Genomic DNA, 19,872 nt, shown 5'->3' with positions numbered 1-19,872 from the left:
CTCATTTTTCCGAGGGTGGGAAAATTTATAAACTTGCTATTGATTCTATGAGAAAAATATTTAAAAAATATTTTTTTCCTATTCCCCCTATTTATGGTTTTTCTGCTTATTTAAATCCTTGTATGAAATTAGGAGGTCCTCATTTTTGGTATGAAACTGTTTATAATGGTTTAGCACTTAAAGATGAGGAATTGTCTTAACTTCCGGAAATAATAGCTTCAATTAGAATAAATGCTCAAACTATTTTTAATACTTATCAAGTTGCATTAAATCATGCTAGACCAAATGTTGCAATTCATTCTTCTTCTGATTCTCAATCATCTAAAAGAACTGCGAGAGTAAGAGCACTTAATGCTTGGGCGGGGTTTAGGGGTTCTCAAGGTTCTAGTTAGTAGTGATTTTTCACAACTAAATGAGCTTGAAGTTTATTTTTCGCAGAGAATTGAGGAAGTGAATCCCGACGGCTCCTTTAATCTTTTGGAATGGTGGAAGGACAAAGAAAAATACTTTCCGGTTCTTTCAAGGATGGCCCGAGACATTTTAACTATTCAACCTTCAACAGTGGCATCAGAGAGTGCTTTCAGTCAAGCAAGACTTCAACTCGGTGATTATAGAGCGTCTATGAGGGAGAGCTTGGAAAAATCAGTATTTTTCAGAGATTGGATCCATTCGGAAAGAAGAAATTTTGGACTTGCTGAATCACAACCAGAGGAAGACGAAACTTACTAAGAAATGCTAGCTGAACTTGCGGAGGATGCTGCTTCGCCCGGAAGCGGCGATGACCAAGCTACTTTTCCGCCACTACCAACGGAAATTCCTCCGGGCCTTGATGGATTTATGAAATTTGTAAGAGATACCATGTAACTTGTATGAACAAAAATTAGTATGTATTATGTAACTTGTATTTTTGGCACATCTTGATTAGTTTCTTTTTTCTCTCAATGGTGGTATTAGCATCTTGTTGTGCTCATTCCGTAGGGGGAAGGAAGACTAAGAAAGATATTGTCATATTTTCTTAATACTATAATAAAATTACAAGGCATTACTTTGAATATCTCTTTACAATATTTTTGTCTTTAAACTTTAAATTTGAATTAAAAAATTTAGGTCACAATCCTATAATAAAATTTACAAGGCATTGCCTTAGATATTTTTTTTAACATCTTTTTGCCTCTGATTTCTATTTAAAATATATATATATATATATATATATATCTGTTAGGCCCATTTAGCCCGCAGATCGGGACCGTTTAGTCCGGGACCATGAGTTCGTGGGCCCGATCCCCGGGCCGATTCCTACAAAAAGATCATTTGGCCCGGGACCATTTGGCCCGTTTAATTTGGGACCGACCCGAGACCGAGATCGGGACCGTTTGGACCGGCCCACTTGGCCCGTTTAGGGCCCGGACCGGCCCACATGCCAGCCTTAGCGTAATGGTTGGGCCCACCACTAATGATAATTATTGAAGTGTGATGATGGAAACCTAACGATAAACATAAAAGCCCAAATTCTTGTAATGAGCCATTACTCTTTAATGTTATGGAATATTCTTCATTAAATGTTACCGGGCACAGCATGCTTAATGCCTTTATGGACCTGCCTTTCTCGGTGACACACGAGGTAGATGTGCCCGATTTTCTGTCCTCCCGGCTTTAATTTCACGTGTCTCCTTCTTTGGTGGCCATGTAACGTAACATATTTTACCCAATACAATGGGCTGGGTCAAGATGGTTAAAATTTGTGTCATAGCCCAACCCACCTAACTCTTACCAATCTTTAATTGATATGTGTTGTTTCATGGAGTATGAATTATATAATTACTAAATAAGATTTTTTTTTCTTTTGTTGTGGTCATATATAACATATCAAACAAAAATAATATTTCTAAGATATTTTAACAAAGTTACTCAAAGATTAATTTGGGCTAAAAATCAGCCCAACTTTAAATGGGTTGAGACGGGTTGAGTCAAGGTAAACTGACTTCAATAAATGAGTAGGTCAATAACCAACCCAACCTTAGACGGGTTGGGCGAGTCATCTGGGTTTGGGCCAAATTTGACAGCCCTATGTATTTCTATACTTAATAATTGGATGTGAATGACTTTAAAAGGTGCCCAAATATGCCTGGAATATGGAGTGAGGAGCAAGTGGAAGCATGGAAACCAGTAGTGGAGGGTGTACATGAGAAAGGAGGGGTCTTCTTTTGTCAAATTTGGCATTCAGCTCGCTTGTATGTCCCTACTATTAGTGCGTTATTTATCGGCGGAATTCCCATACTTACAGGTAAGACTTACAATAGGGAAATCCCAATTCATTGGGCCTTTCGATACAATCAAATAGAAAGCCCCAAGGGCGCCATATTCTAGGAGCCCAAACTATGTGATTGAATAAATCCTCCTGCGGGTCAAGGGCTCCTTTGCCATGGCACATCTAAAGCGATGTGATATGAAATTTGAAGCTAGAACTATATATTTACAAGATACACCGTAGATAAGGAGGAATAAATGTACTCGAGGATTTATGATATTGTTTTCTAAAGCATTTCTCTATTTTTCGGTTTCTTTCTTCTTTTTTCACATGCAGCACCTGCAGATAATCAAGTTTACGAGAAACCAATACGCCATCCTAATTTGAAATCTGATGAAATCCCTGGAATTGTCAATGATTTCAGGATCGTAGCCCGTAATGCGATTAAAACTGGTAACATATATTTTGATACTGATAAACCACAAGAAATTCATCAAAACATGATAATGAAGATTGAGAAGTTAGCTAGCTAGAAGGTTAATTAACCTGGTAATTAAATACATAATAATCTATATATTATTAAAAGTAGAGAAAAAAGTCCTCACATCAAGCCAAGTGGCAGCCTCAGAAGGGCACTTAACAACTTAGGACAAAGTAAGTTTGATTAGGTAATAATTAGTTTCTTTTTGAATTTAAATTTTAAAAATTAAAATTATATATAATTTGTTGTTAATTAGTTACTCTTTTTGAATTTGAATATAAACATACTTAACTTCTTTTTTTTTACAGAAATAATAATTTTTATATATTAAAAAAATATTTATTCAAAAACCAATTCTATTATAAATAGGGAAGTTGCTAACATGACAGAATAGTATTTCGATTATATGTAAAATTCAAAATGAAGAAAATTAATTATAATAATATAGTATAAAAAATGTACAAAGATGAAAATAGAGATAAAATGAGGATATTTCAATTTTAAAATAATTTAGAAAATTAAATAAATTAAGTAAATAATACACAAAGATATTATTGATAAGTTTAAAAAATTGACGAATTTATATCTATATCTATATCTATATATTATTAAAATGAGAGGAAAATACATTCACATTATGCAAAGTAGCAGCCTTACAATAGGCCACTTGACAGTTCAGGGACAATGTTAGTTACGTTAGATAATAATTAGTTTCTTTTTGAATTTAAAATTCAAAATTAAAATTAAAAGAAGAGGAAAAAGTCTCCATATTAAATCAAGTAACAGCCTCGCAATAGGCCACTTGGCAATTTAGGACAATGTTAGTTAGGTTAGTTAATAATTAATTTATTTTTAAAATTTAAATTCAAAATGAAGAAAATTAATTATAATAATACAATATAAAAAATGTACAAAGATGAAAATAAAGATAATATGAACAATAAATAATATTTTAAAAATAATTTTTTGAGAAGTAAGAAAAATTATGTTAAAATGAGTAGTGGACAATGATATTAAGCCAAGTGATGTGCTAATAAATCATTATATTAATAATGTAATAATATTAAATACTAAAAATTATAATAAAGAAAAATAAGAAACAAAATATTATACGATGACTATATAATTTGTTTTCTTTATTTTCATATAGTTTAGTTAATGAAATATTGTACCGAGAAGTAAATGTTAGTTAAAATTTTATTTACGACGTAATATAATACACTAAAAATATAAATGATAATTTTAAATAATTAATATTCTTTAATATTGACTGCGCATCGCGCGGGTTCTAATACTAGTTAGATCTGGAAGCAGTGGCGGACGCACATGGTGGAAAGCGAGTTCAGTTGAACCCGCTTCGTCAAAAAATAATATTGTGTATATGTATAAACTACGATTAAGCTGCATAAATTTTCTATAAATATTTTATTTGAACTCACTTGACAACTACTATTTTACGACTAAAGTTATGTGCTTCTAAGATTGAACCCGCTTGCACAAAATTCTGGGTCTGCCACGGAAGAGCTAAGACCCTTTTTAGTCCACCCTCTTCAGAAGATTGAAAATATATGTTGCTTTATTTGAGTGCTTAGTTTCATTTACTCAACTACTTACGTAACTTTTCATTAAGTTTTTAAGCATTTGTTAACTTAACTAGTCTCTTGTGTTAAAGAATTTGATGGAATTGAGATCAACGCTGCAAGTGGCTACTTAATTGACCAATTCAATATTGATGCAAGTATTGAGGACCGTTGTCGACTTGCCCTGGAAATAGTAGAAGCAGTGGCTAACGAAATCGGAGCAAATAGAGTTGGTATAAAACTGTCTCCTTTTTCAGATTATGATGGCAAAGAAAAGGACTCATATCCAGAAGCGGTAGCAATTTACATGGCGAATGAACTAAGAAAACTTGGTGTTCTCTATCTTCATGTGGTTGAGCCAAGAGAAACAGCTAAGAGTCTTCTTCCCATTAGGAAGGCTTTTCAGGGGACACTTATCGCTTCGGGTGGTTATAATAAATCTGATGGGGACAACGCGATAGAGGAGAATTATGCAGATTTGATCTCATTTGGACGTATGTTCTTGGCAAATCCAGATTTACCTAAGCGTTTTGAGGTTAATGCTCCACTTAACAAGTATAATAGGAGCACATTCTATACTCATGATCCAGTTATTGGTTACACTGACTACCCATCTCTTGAAGTAATTGCTTCCTAATTATTCACATGGTTATGGAAAAAGGAATATCACGGATTGGAGCTGTGTCTATCTTGTTATAAGCATTGTATTGTATAATAAATAAGTTCACATGGTTAATTGTGGAAAGAATCATGTAGAATTGTGTGTACTTTGATGAAAACACAGTATGATCTGATGTTTTGAAATTGAGGTTTTATTTGTAAGTTTGACTTTTAAGAGTTCAATAAATCCTTTCTTGTTTAGCACTAATTACATTATCTTAATCAAAAACTCTTTTAGCTATGGTTTAAGATTAATACTGCATATTTTAAATCAAACATGAATTATCTCATCCTTTAACTGTAAGTGGTATTTAGACAGCCATAAGATTTGTATGAATTGAGGAAGTAGAGGAGAAAGGAAAAATTAAAAGCGACAAATCGTAGAAGTCTATCACATTACAAGCAAATTGTAGTACAAGTTTTTAGAGTCTAGAACCAAATTGACGCAAAAAGCTAGTATAACGCTAACGGACATTAATTTGAGACGTAGGGTAAAGGTCCTATAACTATTAAGTTGATCATGTTTAGTTTTTGGTACTCATTTTTATTATAAAAACAGTTTTTTGCATCATTTTGATTCCGGACTCCAAGTTTGAATAGGTAAAACAGTATATATGTGACAATAAAGCGAACCAAAATAGTATTTAATATTAGCAAAATGATCTTCGTTAAAATAGACTTAAGGATTAACGGAGTAAAAGTAATTGATAAGTATTACTTGATAAGAAGTAATTTTAAGTGCAAAAATTGACTTTATAAATAAGAATTCACGAGTTTAAATAGAATTGTTGAAACTAATTATAAGTAGTAGTGTACTAGAAATATTTTATAAATTTTAAAGATCTTTGAATGAAAAAGGACGAATTTGCAAAGTTAGAATAGAAAGAGAGTTGGAAGTTTTGCTGTGGAAAGAATATTAGATGATTACATAAAATATTAAAAATAAATACTAAAAAGCTTCATCAAACTATAAGAATTTATATATAGAAAAAGTTGTAGTAAAAGTTTGGGGTAACTAAAATTTGGTTAATAAGCACTTGGTAAATAAGGGAAAAGAGCTATTACCCAAACACCTTGTCTGTGCCTGACAAAAGAAAGGAACAAAAATATCTGTCTTCACAACAGAACCAAAGGAAACAGAAGGAGAGCAGAGAGGGCGAAAGAAAAGGAGTTTTATAGCGAGCGAGAAAAAGGAAAAAGCAGACAGACACAAAGAGAGAGATGAGAGGGGTCTCATCATTTCCCTTTCTTCTCTTCTTCCTTTCCTTTTCTCATCAATTCATCGCAGGTTTGAATTCCGCCCCAGATCTTACATTACCAATAGTCAGTTCTTTTTTTTCTTCCTTAATTCAATTCTATTTAGTTATGTCGATTTTATGGGTTATATCATAATTGTATTGGCAAATGTTTCTCTTAGATCCGTCGTGTAATTTCGGTCTCAATTCAATTCGGAAATGATTTGCTTTTTTATTGTGATAAAAGAGAACATTAAAAAAATCGAAATTGCAGTGTATAGGAAGCTAAAAATGTGGCTGTTATGGTCCGTTTCTATGCAAATTTCGTAATTTACTTTCGATTTAACTTTCCTCTTGGGATAAGGGTTGTGTGTGAAAAGGTTGTCATTTGCTAATTATTATCATTGTCATTTTTTTCATAACCATGGTGTCCGAGCTAGCTTGTGCGCAGAGGCGGATCCAGGATTTAAACTCTATGGATTCAATTTTAATGTTTTTAACATTGAACCCATTATATTTTTAAAGTTATGGGTTCATATCTATTATTTTTGCAATTTTACTTAATTTTTACATACAAATTTTTATTCCGCGTCAAAAGTTATGGGTTCATTTGAACCCGTAGTTAGTACACTACATCCGCCTTTGCTTGTGCGTACCTCGACTAATTCCACATGGTACCTACTACCTCTCACCAGTACAAATACGGGTAATTCTGTCCATCAAGGCTTGGACAGAAGTAAAGAAATCACCTAGTAGTATTTTTTTTGCCTGGGCTGAAATTTGAACTTAATACCTCACGGTTTTTAACCTACTTCATCAACTACTAGGCCACGCTCTTGGGTGCTATCATCGTCATATTATTTATCTATATGATATTTGTGAGTGGCATCAACATTAGTTTCAGCAGGCATCTTCAATTAGGGATGAGAAAACTTTGAAACTGGAGTCTTGAGACAACTTCAAGGAAATGAAAAAGATCTTGTTTTGATGTCACATAAACTCAATTACAGCTTCAGATTTATTTTCTTACTTTTTTCAAATGAACTACTATGGTTTGTTACAAGAGATTTTTTTTGATAAGTAGGTTTGTTACAAGAGATATTCTAACATCAGTTCGATCCAGTTTACTACATGCAATTATCAGATGGGTGTTAGGATTATTGAATTGCATGACCATTCCATTAAAAGTTTAAGTTGTAAGAGAGGGACATGTTTATTTATTTATACTAGGCTTGCAACCCCCCCACCCCACCCCACCCCCCAATACAAGCCAGACTTTTTTTTTTCTTTTTAAAGTCGAGCCAAGCACGCAAAAATGCTTTCTGATAATAAATGACGATGAGACTTGAACTCGTGATATCTGTTCCGATACTATGTAGAACTGTTTGACTATCTTATCTGAACTTTTAAGCTGTTAGAGAGGGGGCATACTTATCTATCTATTTTAGGTACACAACAAGTACTCTCAACCTTTAAGGTTAGCCAAATATCTGTGAATAAGAATGGTTTGGGTTTATTTCCAGCTATCTGGTTTTGCATGACTGAATAAATCTTGACATGGAGAGATGGAGTCAATGTGCTTCGAAAAGCTCGCTTCCCATAAGCATTTCTATCATTTGATGTTTTTCCGTCCTTGTTCGAACTTCGAAGATACCAGGAACAGACCTCATCAAAACTGTTTATGGCTACATTTTCATGAACTAGCATTTGTGTATTTGAGTTTGGTTTCATTTTGTCAGTTTGATTGCTTTATATGTACGCTTTTCACTTTCAGGCTTTTCAGATGATTCTTCAAATCCCAAAAATGGAACAAAAACTGATACTCATGCTGCATCCAGCAGTAACACTGGGTCAACGATACTCATTGTATGCCTTGTCCTTGTGGTGATAGTGCTTCTATCTTTTTTCCTTTTCAAGTTTTGGCAAAAGAAGAAGCGGGAAGAGCAGTATGCTCGTTTGCTAAAGTTGTTTGAAGAAGATGATGAGCTTGAGCTTGAGCTTGGTCTTCGGGATTAAATCTGTATCAGATGCTAACAATCAATGTACTGAGGTGAGACTCTTTATTGTACTCTCTTCCTTGGAACTCTCAAAGAAAAAGGAAATGTTGCTATGCGTTCTACTCCTAGCTCTTACGTGGAATCTTGGAATTATTGATTGGTGGGTGAGCATAACGTTATTAGCACAAACTGTTTTTACCATTTAAGAAGACATTCGCTTTTTTGGGTGTCTCAAAATGTTCAACACACTAGCACTGATCAACTACTTGGAACAATTATAGTTTAAACTTTAAACTATGTAGTTCTGGTGTCCCTGTGATTAAACCTATACAGCGACATCAGCATGATATGAAAAAAAGCTTTTATCTACCACTATCACTGTCATACCTGAGCAAAGTAACTCTTTCAGCCAATATGCTCGTTTATAAATGGGAAGGAAGGAGCTAATATCACTCACTGTGCACCTTGCTAATGTTTATTACCTTATAGATGTGTATGGGTAGTCTTAAAGTCATTCGTTGATAAAGTTCTGTTTATTTGCTTTAGTATTTTCCAAAGAAAATATCAATTAACTATGGACATTTTCTGTCAAATCCTTTTATCTTTTGTACAGTCTTCTTCTGTTTCCTTTTGTTAGTAAGTTGCAAGCAATCAAGCATGTCTACTCTTTCCTGTTATTATGATTTAACAGTAACATGGTTCCCGTTATCTCAAAATTGTATCAAGATGATATATGGTTTGTACAACTTCTTGTGTCAATTATGACGCTGCAACGCAATTCTAGTTCTTCTCCTTTGCTGAATCTTTTAACACGATTTCTGAAACTCTGTGTTGTGGTTGTGTATTTTGGAAAACGATATAGGAATATGGAACTTATCAGAATTTATAAGCATGAGCGGATATGTACTCTGTAAATTTAATGACTCATATATGCTCTAATAGTTCAGGTTGCAAATTTTAAGGTTGTACTTGTATGCTCTATGGAGTTCAAGATTCAATTCTGTGAAATACCTACATCTACTTCAGCAAAAAATATCTACATTTCTATGGTGAATGTGATGGCATGTAACCTGATTCTTAGGGTGTGTTTGGTATGAATTCCAATTTTTTCATTTTTGGTTGGTTTAAATGTTTTGGAAAACACTTTCCTTATAAACTCATTTTACTCCCAATTGGAGAAAATATATTTTCCTTATCAAGAGAAGAGAAAACATTTTCCAAAACTCTTCTTTTCATTCCCCACCCTCACCAACCCACCCCCCACCCACCCCGAATTTATTTTTTTACTTTTTTTTTGTAATTTTAAATTTCTGTTTTTTCGTTTTTCTGCATCACCCACCCTCACCACCCCCCACCCCGCATAAATTTTTTTTTTACTTTTTTTTTGTAATTTTCAAATTTGTGTTTTTTCTTTTTTTTCTGGACCACCCCCTCCTCCCCGCACAAAAAAAGGTTTTTTTTTTTGTAATTTCAAATTTCTGTCTTTTTGTTTTTCTGCAAACCCAACCCCCCCCCCCCCCCCCCCCCCCCCCGGAATTTTTTTTTTTTTTATATTTTCAGTTTTAGTTTTTTCATCTTTCGGTTTACAGGTTCGAAATTTTACAAGTTCCAAAGTTATGAGTTTGGAGGTTTATGTGTTTGGAAATTTACGTGTTTAGAAATTATAAAGTTTACAGGTTCGAAATTTCGCGGTTTCGAAAGTTTAGCGGTTCGGAAGTTTATGAAATTTGTGGGTTCGGAAGGTTTGTTGGTTCGAAAGTTTATGGCTTCATGTTTATTGTATCTAAATTATTTATGAATACTTTTGAGAAGTTATTTTCCTTAATTTGCGTACCAAATACCGGAAAATGAATAAGATTACTACTTGTTTTCCAAGAAAATATTTTCTTGGAAAACATTTTCCGTTATACCAAACACACCCTTAGAATTCTTTAATTTGACCTTCACACCTATGGGTGATTTCCCGGGAGGGCCAGGACTATTGTTGGATGTGGCACTCAAGGGTGTGGCCTAGTGGTCAATGAAGTGGGAGAAGACCATGAGGTCTTAGGTTCAAATTCAAGCGGAGGTAAAAAAAAAAAGTGATTTCTCTCCATCTGTCTAAGCCTTGGTGGGCATAGTTACTCAGTACTTGTGCTGGTGGGAGGTAACAGGTACTTGATGGAATAGTTGAGGTGTGCGCAAGCTGGCATGGACACCACCGTCATTCAAAAAAATGTTGGATGCACGTGATATATTATATTCTACACAATTTCTTTTGATCTTTTATACCTTGGCAGTTATGTTATCCTGTTATTATTTAGGCTTTTTTGAGGAGTGTCAGTCTGCTTGGTGCATGAACTGGTCATGCTGATTAGGAAGTGTCTTTTTTTTCCTTTTTAAATGCCGACATGTTATATTTTTATATCCGGTATCTGCTCAAACTGTAATATTATGCAATGCTGTCAACTATGTAATTGACTAGTCTAATTCTTTATTGCATCTGACTTTTGCTTTGAATTACTATTTACCCTGCGTGCAGATGCAAGTAATATCTTAAATTCAGATTGTTGGTTCATTGATCACAATGGGTTGGATGATTCCAGAACCTTGGCATAATCAAGAGAATTTTTATTTCACAGTTGTAGAAATATGTATCAGTATTAGCAGAACCAAAATTTTCATGCATTCTTTTTTTGGAGACAGATCGATGGATGACAGATATTGCCAAAGGACTCCCTTCCGACTCAGCAATGTAATTCATCCTTCACATATTCACTCTGTAATGGTGTAGTAGGTATTTGCAGCTTGTTAGATGGCTTTGAAACATGAGGTATATTTTTTCACAAAAGCTCAAATGAGCTAAACTGTATCTAAGTGTACACATTTACTTTTGTACCCTCCGATGTAATGTTCGGCCTTCTCTTGTGTGTGAGTGGAAGATGATATCTCTTCCCTTAATAAGAAGTCCATCCCTGTGACATGCTACTAGTTAAGCATTAAACATCCATGAAGTTTCTAAATGTTTGGTCCGAAACATAACTATCCCTTGGTTCTGGACAGAACTTTCTTCATATCTATTTTGGGATCTCCCCTCCTTTTTTAATGGTGGCACTGCTTACTGTACTAATGAACTACTGTACTAATGAACTACTTATCAGTAGCCTTTGCTTTCCCTAATTCATTGCCTCTCAGTCTCTGCCAAATCTTCCACCTGTATTTGTTCAAGAAGGTACAATTCATCATTCTCAAAAGAAAAAGATGAAAATGACGAAACTTGATAATTGTCTAAAAAGTGTGAACTTATAGATTAAGGAAGCTGTTTGATGTGTTACAGTGCCTTTCTTTTTTCCTTACTCTTTTATTTTGCGATAACAAGGGGAGAATATCCGACTTTTATTCACATGGTGCGTCCTTCCTTTTCTTTTAAGTTCCTGATAATGAGTCAGCAGCAAGAACTGACCCAAAGCTCAATCGAAATATTTCTATTGTTTTATAAAGGAACAACAAATAGGACTGGTGAAAGGACAAGGAGTCCCCATTGACCAAATAATCCATCAAAGTTCTTAGGCTGTCTACTATATTTTCACGTAGTGGACAAACAAAAGGCTTCAGGTTAAAGTTAGAACTAACTTCAGCGTGAAGTTACAGTTTAACAGCAAGTAACTGAAGCATTGGTACAAACTTAAAGTGAGATATTCAGCATATCATATATCAAGCTTCTGTTCTCAATATATTTATTCAGAAGTTAAAGCAGTTGGTCTGCATTAAAATAATACATGAAACATCGTGAGTATTCAATAAGAATGAAATTATTGTAATTGCTTGAACACATTGACCACTAAACCTAGATTAAGACTAAAGGTCAAAACCTCTAGGAAAGATGGTTACAGATAAAAGCCATATTAGAGCTATCTAAAGAAGCTGCCTGCGGGATGCCTGCATTCTGTACCAGAAGCAGACTCGGAAATCGTACTAGTCAGGCGGATAAGCTATATTCTGTGTCTATCACTAGACAGTCAATCAGCATTCCAGCAATTAGGGGTCCCCTGACCAAGAATAGGTGTCATCTTCCCGTCTTTGCTCGTTTCATTCCTGTATTACTAAATGGAGACATGCTAGGGCTCATTCGAGGACTCATGCTTGGGCTTTCTTCCCTTAATGTACCATTGAGCATGGCCAATTCCCTTAGTTGTTGTTTCTTATAGACATCCATAGATTCATCCTGATACAGGCAAAGTGAGGGAGAAAAAGGTCAACAGGGCTAGATAAAAGTTGAAAGCAAATGACGGCAAATGGCAGCAGGTATAGCGTTTTAACTCATACCACAGGCTTTAATAGGTTCTCTAGGATTGAAACTGCATGATCGATACGGGCATCAATGATGTCTTCCGGAAATTCAGCCTCCACCAGGAGATGTAGTGGCTCTTTGAGGTGCTCGTACCCAGGTTTATCTTTCAATTTCTCTTCCTATACGAGGGGGAAGAGAACAATGCAAAATTGCAAAAGACAAAAACAAATACACCATGAGCAATTTAAAACTACTTGTAATTTAGACAACAAAAAGATTCTGGACATTACAACAACTACTCTGACAAAGACAAAGGAAGTGTGTGAGAGAGAGAGGGAGAGGGAGAGACTTCTCTTAGAGATGCATATTACGCCTTGACGAAGCAAGGCATAGTAAATCTTAAGTTATTCAAGCTTGGTCTTTTAACAATTATTGAGTAAGAAGAGTAAGAGGGACCAATACCTTGATAGAGTCCTTCACTGAGCCTTGTCCTCTGATGTAGACTCTACATTCTGTAATGGCTTCAACCCTCTTTAGGGAATTCCCACGTGGTCCCAGAATTCGACCAACAAAATTAAACTGCATGATTTTAACTTGGTCAAGATCTCTTTCAAAATTTAGGAAGACAATGAGCAACATTAAACACCACTCAAATAAGGTTTCACATACATTTGGGAACTTCTCTACAGGAACATCAAGTCTTATGACTTTCTTCACAACAGGAGTGGTTGCAGTTCCTGGCACAACATGCCAATCCAGAGGGGAAGGTTGAAATGGAGCCATTTTCTGGAGGAGTCTATTTTCCTGTAGTAAGTAAATAATATCAAGTGGTAAATCCTCCAACAATGTCCTCAAGCAGTTTTTCAAACTCCTTTAAGTTATGAAAATAGAATTAACATTTATATTACACAAGCAAAGAGGTGTCAGCTACTTACAGTATCTATACTGGGGACTAGGACTAACAACTCCTACAATATCTACCAGAGAAGAAGTGCTTTTTTTCCCTTCTAATTATGGCTAACTAGGTTCTGTTTTTTGCTTGACAAGGAAGCAACAAGTGGGAAGAGAAATGGAGGTTATATCTTCATGAAAGTTATCCACATGCAAGGACGACAAGACAATTAATAGATTACATTTTCTGTGAACAGCAAACAGTCCGTAATAACATCTGAGTAGGCAACACCATCGTCAACAAAGGCACTATTATTGATAATGATGCATAAGAATCCCACCTACTGCACGTGCCATTTCTTTCTAAAATTTGCGGACAGGCATAGTGTCCTGAGGCTCAAGCTAAATAGATGTTGAAACTACCAATTGAGCTCAGTATTTCCTGAGCTTAAGAAAGTGAACTACATTTACAGTGCTTGAATTACCACATTCAGTATTAGAACTGCTCAGATAACATCAATTACAATGCTTGAATGGTGTGCTATAAGCCTCTGGTAGTCTGGTGTCCAAGGAAACACATAAGTAATTCACTTCCAATTGATTTCTAAAATTAAAGGTATGCTAAAAATAGAGCAACTAACTAGTTAAGTTCTATAAAAACGCATAGTTTGAGAATCAAGAAAAATCATATTACTGAAATCAACAATGTTATACTAACAACTCTTGCTCACACTCTTTAATTGAAGGGAACCAGTATGGAAGTGTATGACCACATTAAGAACAATAGTCATTACATGATTGCATACCGAAGTATGACCCATAAAAGCCATACATACCTAAGCTAATCTCCATGAAGAAAGAAACATCATACCTCAGTTTGCATTGCACTCCATGCCCCTACATTTATCTGACCTCCATTCATCTGTTGACTGAACGACCTATGTGGACTCTCTTGTCCCATCCTTTCCTGATCTACAAACTGATTTGACAACAATGCTGATGCTCGCATGATTTCTGCAGAAGTAAGAAATCCAAGACCTTATTCAGTCACTAAATAGGATGCTTCCGTCAATTTACCTTTCACAAAATTTCAGCTAAGGCTGTCAGTGGTGGATTCACCAAGCCATCCATAAGACACCATTTTTGGCTTCACGTTAACCATATTCAATTTCATCCGGTTTAAACAAATAGTAATGTTACCCACATTTGAAGTTTGTAAAATAAGCATGCCAATAAGATGACCCAAATGAATCATTTTCCCAAGAACTACTGTCACAAGCCCTTGCCTCATCCGATGTTAAATGCACGAGCTAGAGAGCACAATATTAAGCTACAGGGTCAAACTCGACATCAAATTTCGCATAGATACAAAAAGTCCATCATTCCAGGACTATAATGATACAGAAGACGAGTGAAAGAAAGTGGAAACCAGACATTTTTCTCGGTCAGGCTTTCAACCAAATTCTGATTTGTAGACTTGTATCCGGAACAGCTACTCAGAGACTTCTGTTTGATAACTTAGCATTTGGTAAATAAATCTTTTCCTATTCCACTTAATGATTTTTTAGTTTGTTACTTAAAAGTGTTTGCATCTTGTTTTAGAATACTCCTGGTCTCAGAAGTCAAGCAATAGAAGTTGCCCTATTTTCCCGTATTAAAACCTTGTATAAATAGGAAATAAGAAAAGTGACAAAAACTTGATGAATTCTTTGAACTCAATAAAGTTTGTAAATCTGAATTTATTTACTTTTCTCGTGAAGCTTTTCTAGCTAATTTGGTGCATAATGATTAATAAAGCTTTAACTTAGATGAGTATTCCTACTCAATCTTCATTTCTCTTTGTAGAGCATTACTTGTAGCACCAAGAAATCATGAGTTTTTGTTCTGTCATATTAGGTTACTAGTGAAAGTCCCCCAAGTTTTCTGCATCTTTTCAACCAACAATTAATACAAATCAGTCCTTAGCACTTTTCTGGGGGGGATAAATAAATCATCCCTAACTTCTTATGATTCCACAGTCCAATCATAGGCTTGCAAACCTCAAACTACCGCTTCATCACCTTATTCTATTATAAAAATGCATATGATACTTAAATTGCCTTTAGCTGACCGATTACTGACTATGGTAGAGTCAGAATAATTGGATATCCAATAAGGCATCATATGCAACGGGATAAGATTACAGACATACAGCAAAAGGAAAGCTACCATGAATTGATCTTCAGTCAAAGTGAAAACTCGTCTATAGGCACCACCGAACAAATACATGGGTCAACAGTCTTACATTTGGTGATATTAACAAGCCAAGAGAAAATTCAATTCCATCAGAGTGGTTGAATTAGAAAGTCCGACCCAAAGAGTAAGATTTCCTAATAAAATAACATTCACTGATTTATGGAATGTCCTTTTAGAGGAAACAAATCAACAAAGAAAGTTTGAAATTAATTGTGCCGTACCTTGACTATCAATGATATTACCATCAAATTCCGCCATTTTGGCGCATTACGGAAACTTTCTTCACCAAATATTGATGTATAATTATTGGTCATTGACAAAGACCCCATTCCAGAAACACCAAATGTTGCCATCTTCGTCATCAAATTATCAGACTCCAAAATACTTCATTTTTCACGTTTTTTACATTTGGGAGGTCAGAAAGCACAAAGAGTGTAATCTATGCCATCAAATTATAAAATCTTAACATACTTCACTTGCAACATGTGTGAGTCTTAAGCATGTGTTGACAAGGGACATCAAATATGATGCGTAGGAGTCCAACACTTACTGGACGTTAAACTTATATCTCGGTGACACTGAAGAAAATGTAAAGATGACCTTTACTTTTACTTTCCTTTTGGGTTATATATATTTCTTTTACATGCGGAGTTGGTGTGAAGGTGGAGGAAAAAACTATGAACACCTAAGACCCTGTAGTGACTCGGGATCTTGTATCACAACACATCAATTTTTTCAAGGGTGTTCTGAACTATGAGAGCAAGCCTTGGTGCAACAGCAGAGTTGCTCCTTTGGTAACTTGTAGGTACAGGTTAAAGGGTGGAAACTGCCTCGTTTTGCAGAAATGCTAAGAGAAGGTTGCGTACAATGCGCCCAATCATCCAATCGCCTACTCACCCCTAACCTCGCACTAGCCCGAAGCACTTTGCAGTTTCACACAGGTCAAGCCCGCACTTTAGTGGTGTTCGAACTATGTGGCCTTTTACTTACCAGGACTAAATTGTACATGAACAATTCAGGCTATCATCAATAAACAATTCAACGCTTTGTCCGGACCAAACAGTTAATAATACTTTCATCAGAACAAAGAAACTTCCACTCCAACACAAAGACACCCATACTATTGTAAAAAGTTCCTGTGGTTACATTTTACTACCTTGGTTTAGAAGCCTACTGCATACAGGCAGTATCTGCATGAACGGACCCAATTTTTGCCTCTCTCCCAATAAATCGGCCAAATATCTGCCATTTCGCAAGCAGCCAAATCAGATGTTAGTAGGGAAAGATGCATCTACAACTGTCACAGAAAGTAATAGAAATAGGATACGCTTTTGCTTTTCTAACTACTATTTATAAATAATTGACCAATTGAAAATTGAGATCCCAATGTAGATATTAATCGGGTTGCAGAGGTGGACTTAACAAGTGCTTAAACATACAACTGTCTTATTACAAACATCACTTAACCTAGTACATGAGGTTACTGAGAAAAATCAGCTTCACACAGAAAAATTTGAATAAACTTTAATCAAACAAAGAGTAGCTAAGAATACCACAATCCGGGTACGTCCTATTCAATTGAGAAGCCTCAGCTATTGCCTAGAGTAAAAGGCAAGAGGCACAGAAGTGGCCTTGTTGTAATAGGTTCTGACCATCTAATCAATGCCTGTTGCACATTGAAGGTAGTAGGTGCAGCCGTGCAGGCACATCCACTACTTTGTCTCGAAGTAAATTATAAATACATGTAGTTGAAAAGTTTTTACAATCATATATTTATATTTAGGGAGCTTGAACCAATTATTACAAATAGTTGTACGTTCAGTGGCATTCTGCACCTATTGGCTTAAAATCTTGGATCTGCCTCTGCATCTTGGAGAGACTTTATACAACAGTAAGGGATCCTAAAGTGGCACCACATGTAAGAACAACAAGAAGCTAATATTATAGAGATGATATAATCAAGGTTTTGTATATTCAAGATGCCTATAAAGGCAAATAATCACTTATGAACACAAGAAGACATCCAAAACCCCAAGAAATATTGAGTCAAATCCAGAAATAGGAATCACAAGAATGCACAAAAAACCACAAACACAGATCCAGACCCCAACATACAAGAGAAGCAGCAAAAGATGAAACTGAATCAAACAAGAAAATAGTAACTGAATCAGAGTCAAGATTTGACCTTTCACGATCTGTAAGAGAAGAAGACCTCTGAAGCGGAGCATGGATTCCAGTAGGAGAGTACTGGAAGTAACTCCCAGGGTGTATTCTATTCTCCATATTCATCATCTGATAAAAACCCAACTTTTCCCCTATATATATATATATATATATATATATATATAAATCTCTTTTAGTCAACAAACTTTTCAATACAAACGTATAACACAAAATAATGTTCTTACTGGGAACAGCTGTGTTGATGGCTAAGGCAAAAGATGAAGGTGGGGAAGAGAAGCTGAAGTCTGCTTCCCCCCTTTTATTGGACCCTTGAGTTGTTGGTGTGGGGAGGGGGGAAGAAAGAGACTGCTTAGTGAGAAAACTCCTATAAATACTAATAATAATGGCTGCTACACTACCATTAGAAAAAGGGTGTGTGCAAATAGAGTAGAGATCTTTTTTAGAACCATCACATATATTTTCTTTTTATATTTAAATATAAAAAAAAATTAATGGTAAATGTTTATAGCTAATTAAATGATATATTGAAAATAATGAATGTGGAACTATGACCATAGTAGTGAATGTTAAACCATAACACGTAAAACTAAAAATAATTATTTTGATTTTTTAGTATCGATACCTAAATAGAAATAAATTAAAATTAATGGACATGCCAAGCAATGGTAAGTTTTTTCTTACTTCTAAATTCTAATAACAATTTTGTATAAATATTGAAATAAATACAACCTCTTGATGTACAAGTTTGGTATTATGTCCTTTTTTACTTTAATTTTGTCACTATCATATTACTAATTTATGTATTTATAGAGTGCCTAAGGTTCTATTCTAGCCGGGGGGAAAAAATACCGACATGTAAATGATAATAATATCTAGGATCATGCTGTCTTTATTGCCCCTTTCCCTATTTTAGCATTCCTTTATCTTTTTTTCTTGTTTTTCTTTTATGTCATTTTCTTCTTTTTCGTAGTATCACTTACAATAATATTCCTTTGCATTTGGAATAAATGCTAAATATATCTTCCAGTTGTTTCAATTTGCTTTTGATTTGCTTGTGCTTGCATGCGTGCTCTATATGGACAAGTCGACATTTTTGTGTTTCAAATTCATAAACTATATAATCATTTTCCTCTTTTGTGAAAAAAAAAAATGATTGCATGTCTAAAAGTTATAGTTACGTAAACGTGATCAAATTAAACGTGTTATAAAATTTAAAGTAAAATTTATACGAATATTTCATAAGAGTGATTGGTCTATTTAGTTTTTTTTCGTGACAGACCTATTTAATATTATTATGCGTGTGAAGTATTTCTTTTAATTGAAATGTGGTCTCTTGTAAGAAAGGCTTTGAACAACTATGAGAAAGCGTCGGTAATGCATCTATCCATATCTTATCTTATAGTATTAATAGACATTCACAATACCACGTATTTGCAATAATGGTTAACAAATCAATGGAATGCACTTTTCGTTTAATATTAATTTCTACCCAACATCAATTAACTCGTACCAGTTTTCTCAAAATATAGTATGTATAGCTAACAAATTTATGATAGATTTCTTTTATTTTTAAGTTAAATAATGTTTAGAGAAAAATGCATAATGGAAATGTCAAATTACTCCTAGGTAAAAACGAAAGTTCATATACTAAAATGCATATATGAATATTGTTAACGTCCTTTATAATTTCAGATAAGGGTGTCATCCGACCTAATATGGGTCAATCTGCCCCCTTGAGAATGAACCCTCACAGTTATCGAGCCGAGCCGAACTGTCATTACGGGTTAGGTCGGGGGCGGGTCAATTTAGGAAAATGGTTGTGCCCCCAACCCCTTACCCGATAGGGGATTTTGGTGGACCTAGCTGTCCAGGCCAAATTAATTTTTAAAATTTTTATTTTATTTTATTATTGAAATTGACATTCACATAAGTTGTAGGCAACCATTTTCATATTGAAATCTATATTTTTTGCATACAAATTTATATATCCAAATATTACAATGTTGTACCACCCCCACAATACTTTTTAACACCTTCTCTGTAAAACCTTGGCAGTAACCCCATTAACATCTCCCTCACTCTCTCTTTTGT

At 34.8% G+C, this 19,872-nt stretch overlaps 3 protein-coding genes across 5 annotated transcripts; 2 read left to right on the top strand and 1 right to left on the bottom strand.

Annotated features, from left to right (window-relative positions):
* Nucleotides 1-2,121: 2,121 nt before the first annotated feature.
* LOC104085214 (12-oxophytodienoate reductase-like protein) lies at nt 2,122-5,168 on the top strand. Its single transcript, XM_033653170.2, has 2 exons — nt 2,122-2,284; nt 4,402-5,168. Exons 1-2 carry the CDS (start codon nt 2,122-2,124, stop codon nt 4,944-4,946), a joined length of 708 nt encoding a protein of 235 aa, XP_033509061.1. The 3' UTR covers nt 4,947-5,168.
* An 878-nt stretch (nt 5,169-6,046) lies between these two features.
* LOC104085215 (uncharacterized) lies at nt 6,047-11,184 on the top strand. Of its 3 annotated transcripts, none has more exons than XM_070178954.1 (3): nt 6,047-6,257; nt 7,979-8,249; nt 10,712-11,184. In XM_070178954.1, the coding sequence occupies exons 1-2, from the start codon at nt 6,191-6,193 to the stop codon at nt 8,218-8,220; spliced, it is 309 nt and encodes a 102-aa protein (XP_070035055.1). In that variant the 5' UTR covers nt 6,047-6,190; the 3' UTR covers nt 8,221-8,249; nt 10,712-11,184. The 3 variants fall into 3 exon arrangements, with proteins under 3 accessions (XP_070035055.1, XP_009587500.1, XP_009587499.1); XM_009589205.4 differs by having other exon boundaries at nt 7,979-8,254; nt 10,887-11,184; XM_009589204.4 differs by having other exon boundaries at nt 6,050-6,257; nt 7,979-8,254; nt 10,723-11,184.
* A 706-nt stretch (nt 11,185-11,890) lies between these two features.
* Nucleotides 11,891-18,160, bottom strand: LOC104085216 (KH domain-containing protein At1g09660/At1g09670). Its single transcript, XM_009589206.4, has 8 exons — nt 18,006-18,160; nt 17,783-17,912; nt 16,754-16,839; nt 14,234-14,376; nt 13,141-13,275; nt 12,934-13,050; nt 12,507-12,650; nt 11,891-12,405 (listed from the first exon to the last, which is right to left on the bottom strand). Exons 2-8 carry the CDS (start codon nt 17,887-17,889, stop codon nt 12,247-12,249), a joined length of 891 nt encoding a protein of 296 aa, XP_009587501.1. The 5' UTR covers nt 17,890-17,912; nt 18,006-18,160; the 3' UTR covers nt 11,891-12,246.
* Between the last annotated feature and the right edge of the window lie 1,712 nt (nt 18,161-19,872).

Source organism: Nicotiana tomentosiformis, chromosome 1, assembly GCF_000390325.3.
Source record: "Nicotiana tomentosiformis chromosome 1, ASM39032v3, whole genome shotgun sequence".
NCBI lineage: Eukaryota > Viridiplantae > Streptophyta > Magnoliopsida > Solanales > Solanaceae > Nicotiana > Nicotiana tomentosiformis.
This window is presented reverse-complemented; position numbering and strand designations above follow the sequence as displayed.

What these genes read in the sequence shown, in the direction of transcription:
- LOC104085216 (XM_009589206.4), bottom strand. Translation starts at nt 17,889, where the DNA reads ATGATGAATATGGAGAATAGAATACACCCTGGGAGTTACTTCCAGTAC. An exon ending in TCTCTTACAGATCGTGAAAG is followed by an intron (nt 16,840 to 17,782) that starts GTCAAATCTTGA and finishes GCGAAATGGCAG; the next exon opens with ATATTTGGCCGATTTATTGG. An exon ending in AGAACCTATTAAAGCCTGTG is followed by an intron (nt 12,406 to 12,506) that starts GTATGAGTTAAA and finishes TGCCTGTATCAG; the next exon opens with GATGAATCTATGGATGTCTA.
- LOC104085214 (XM_033653170.2), top strand. Translation starts at nt 2,122, where the DNA reads ATGCCTGGAATATGGAGTGAGGAGCAAGTGGAAGCATGGAAACCAGTA. An exon ending in CGGAATTCCCATACTTACAG is followed by an intron (nt 2,285 to 4,401) that starts GTAAGACTTACA and finishes CTTGTGTTAAAG; the next exon opens with AATTTGATGGAATTGAGATC.
- LOC104085215 (XM_070178954.1), top strand. Translation starts at nt 6,191, where the DNA reads ATGAGAGGGGTCTCATCATTTCCCTTTCTTCTCTTCTTCCTTTCCTTT. An exon ending in TTCTCATCAATTCATCGCAG is followed by an intron (nt 6,258 to 7,978) that starts GTTTGAATTCCG and finishes TTTCACTTTCAG; the next exon opens with GCTTTTCAGATGATTCTTCA.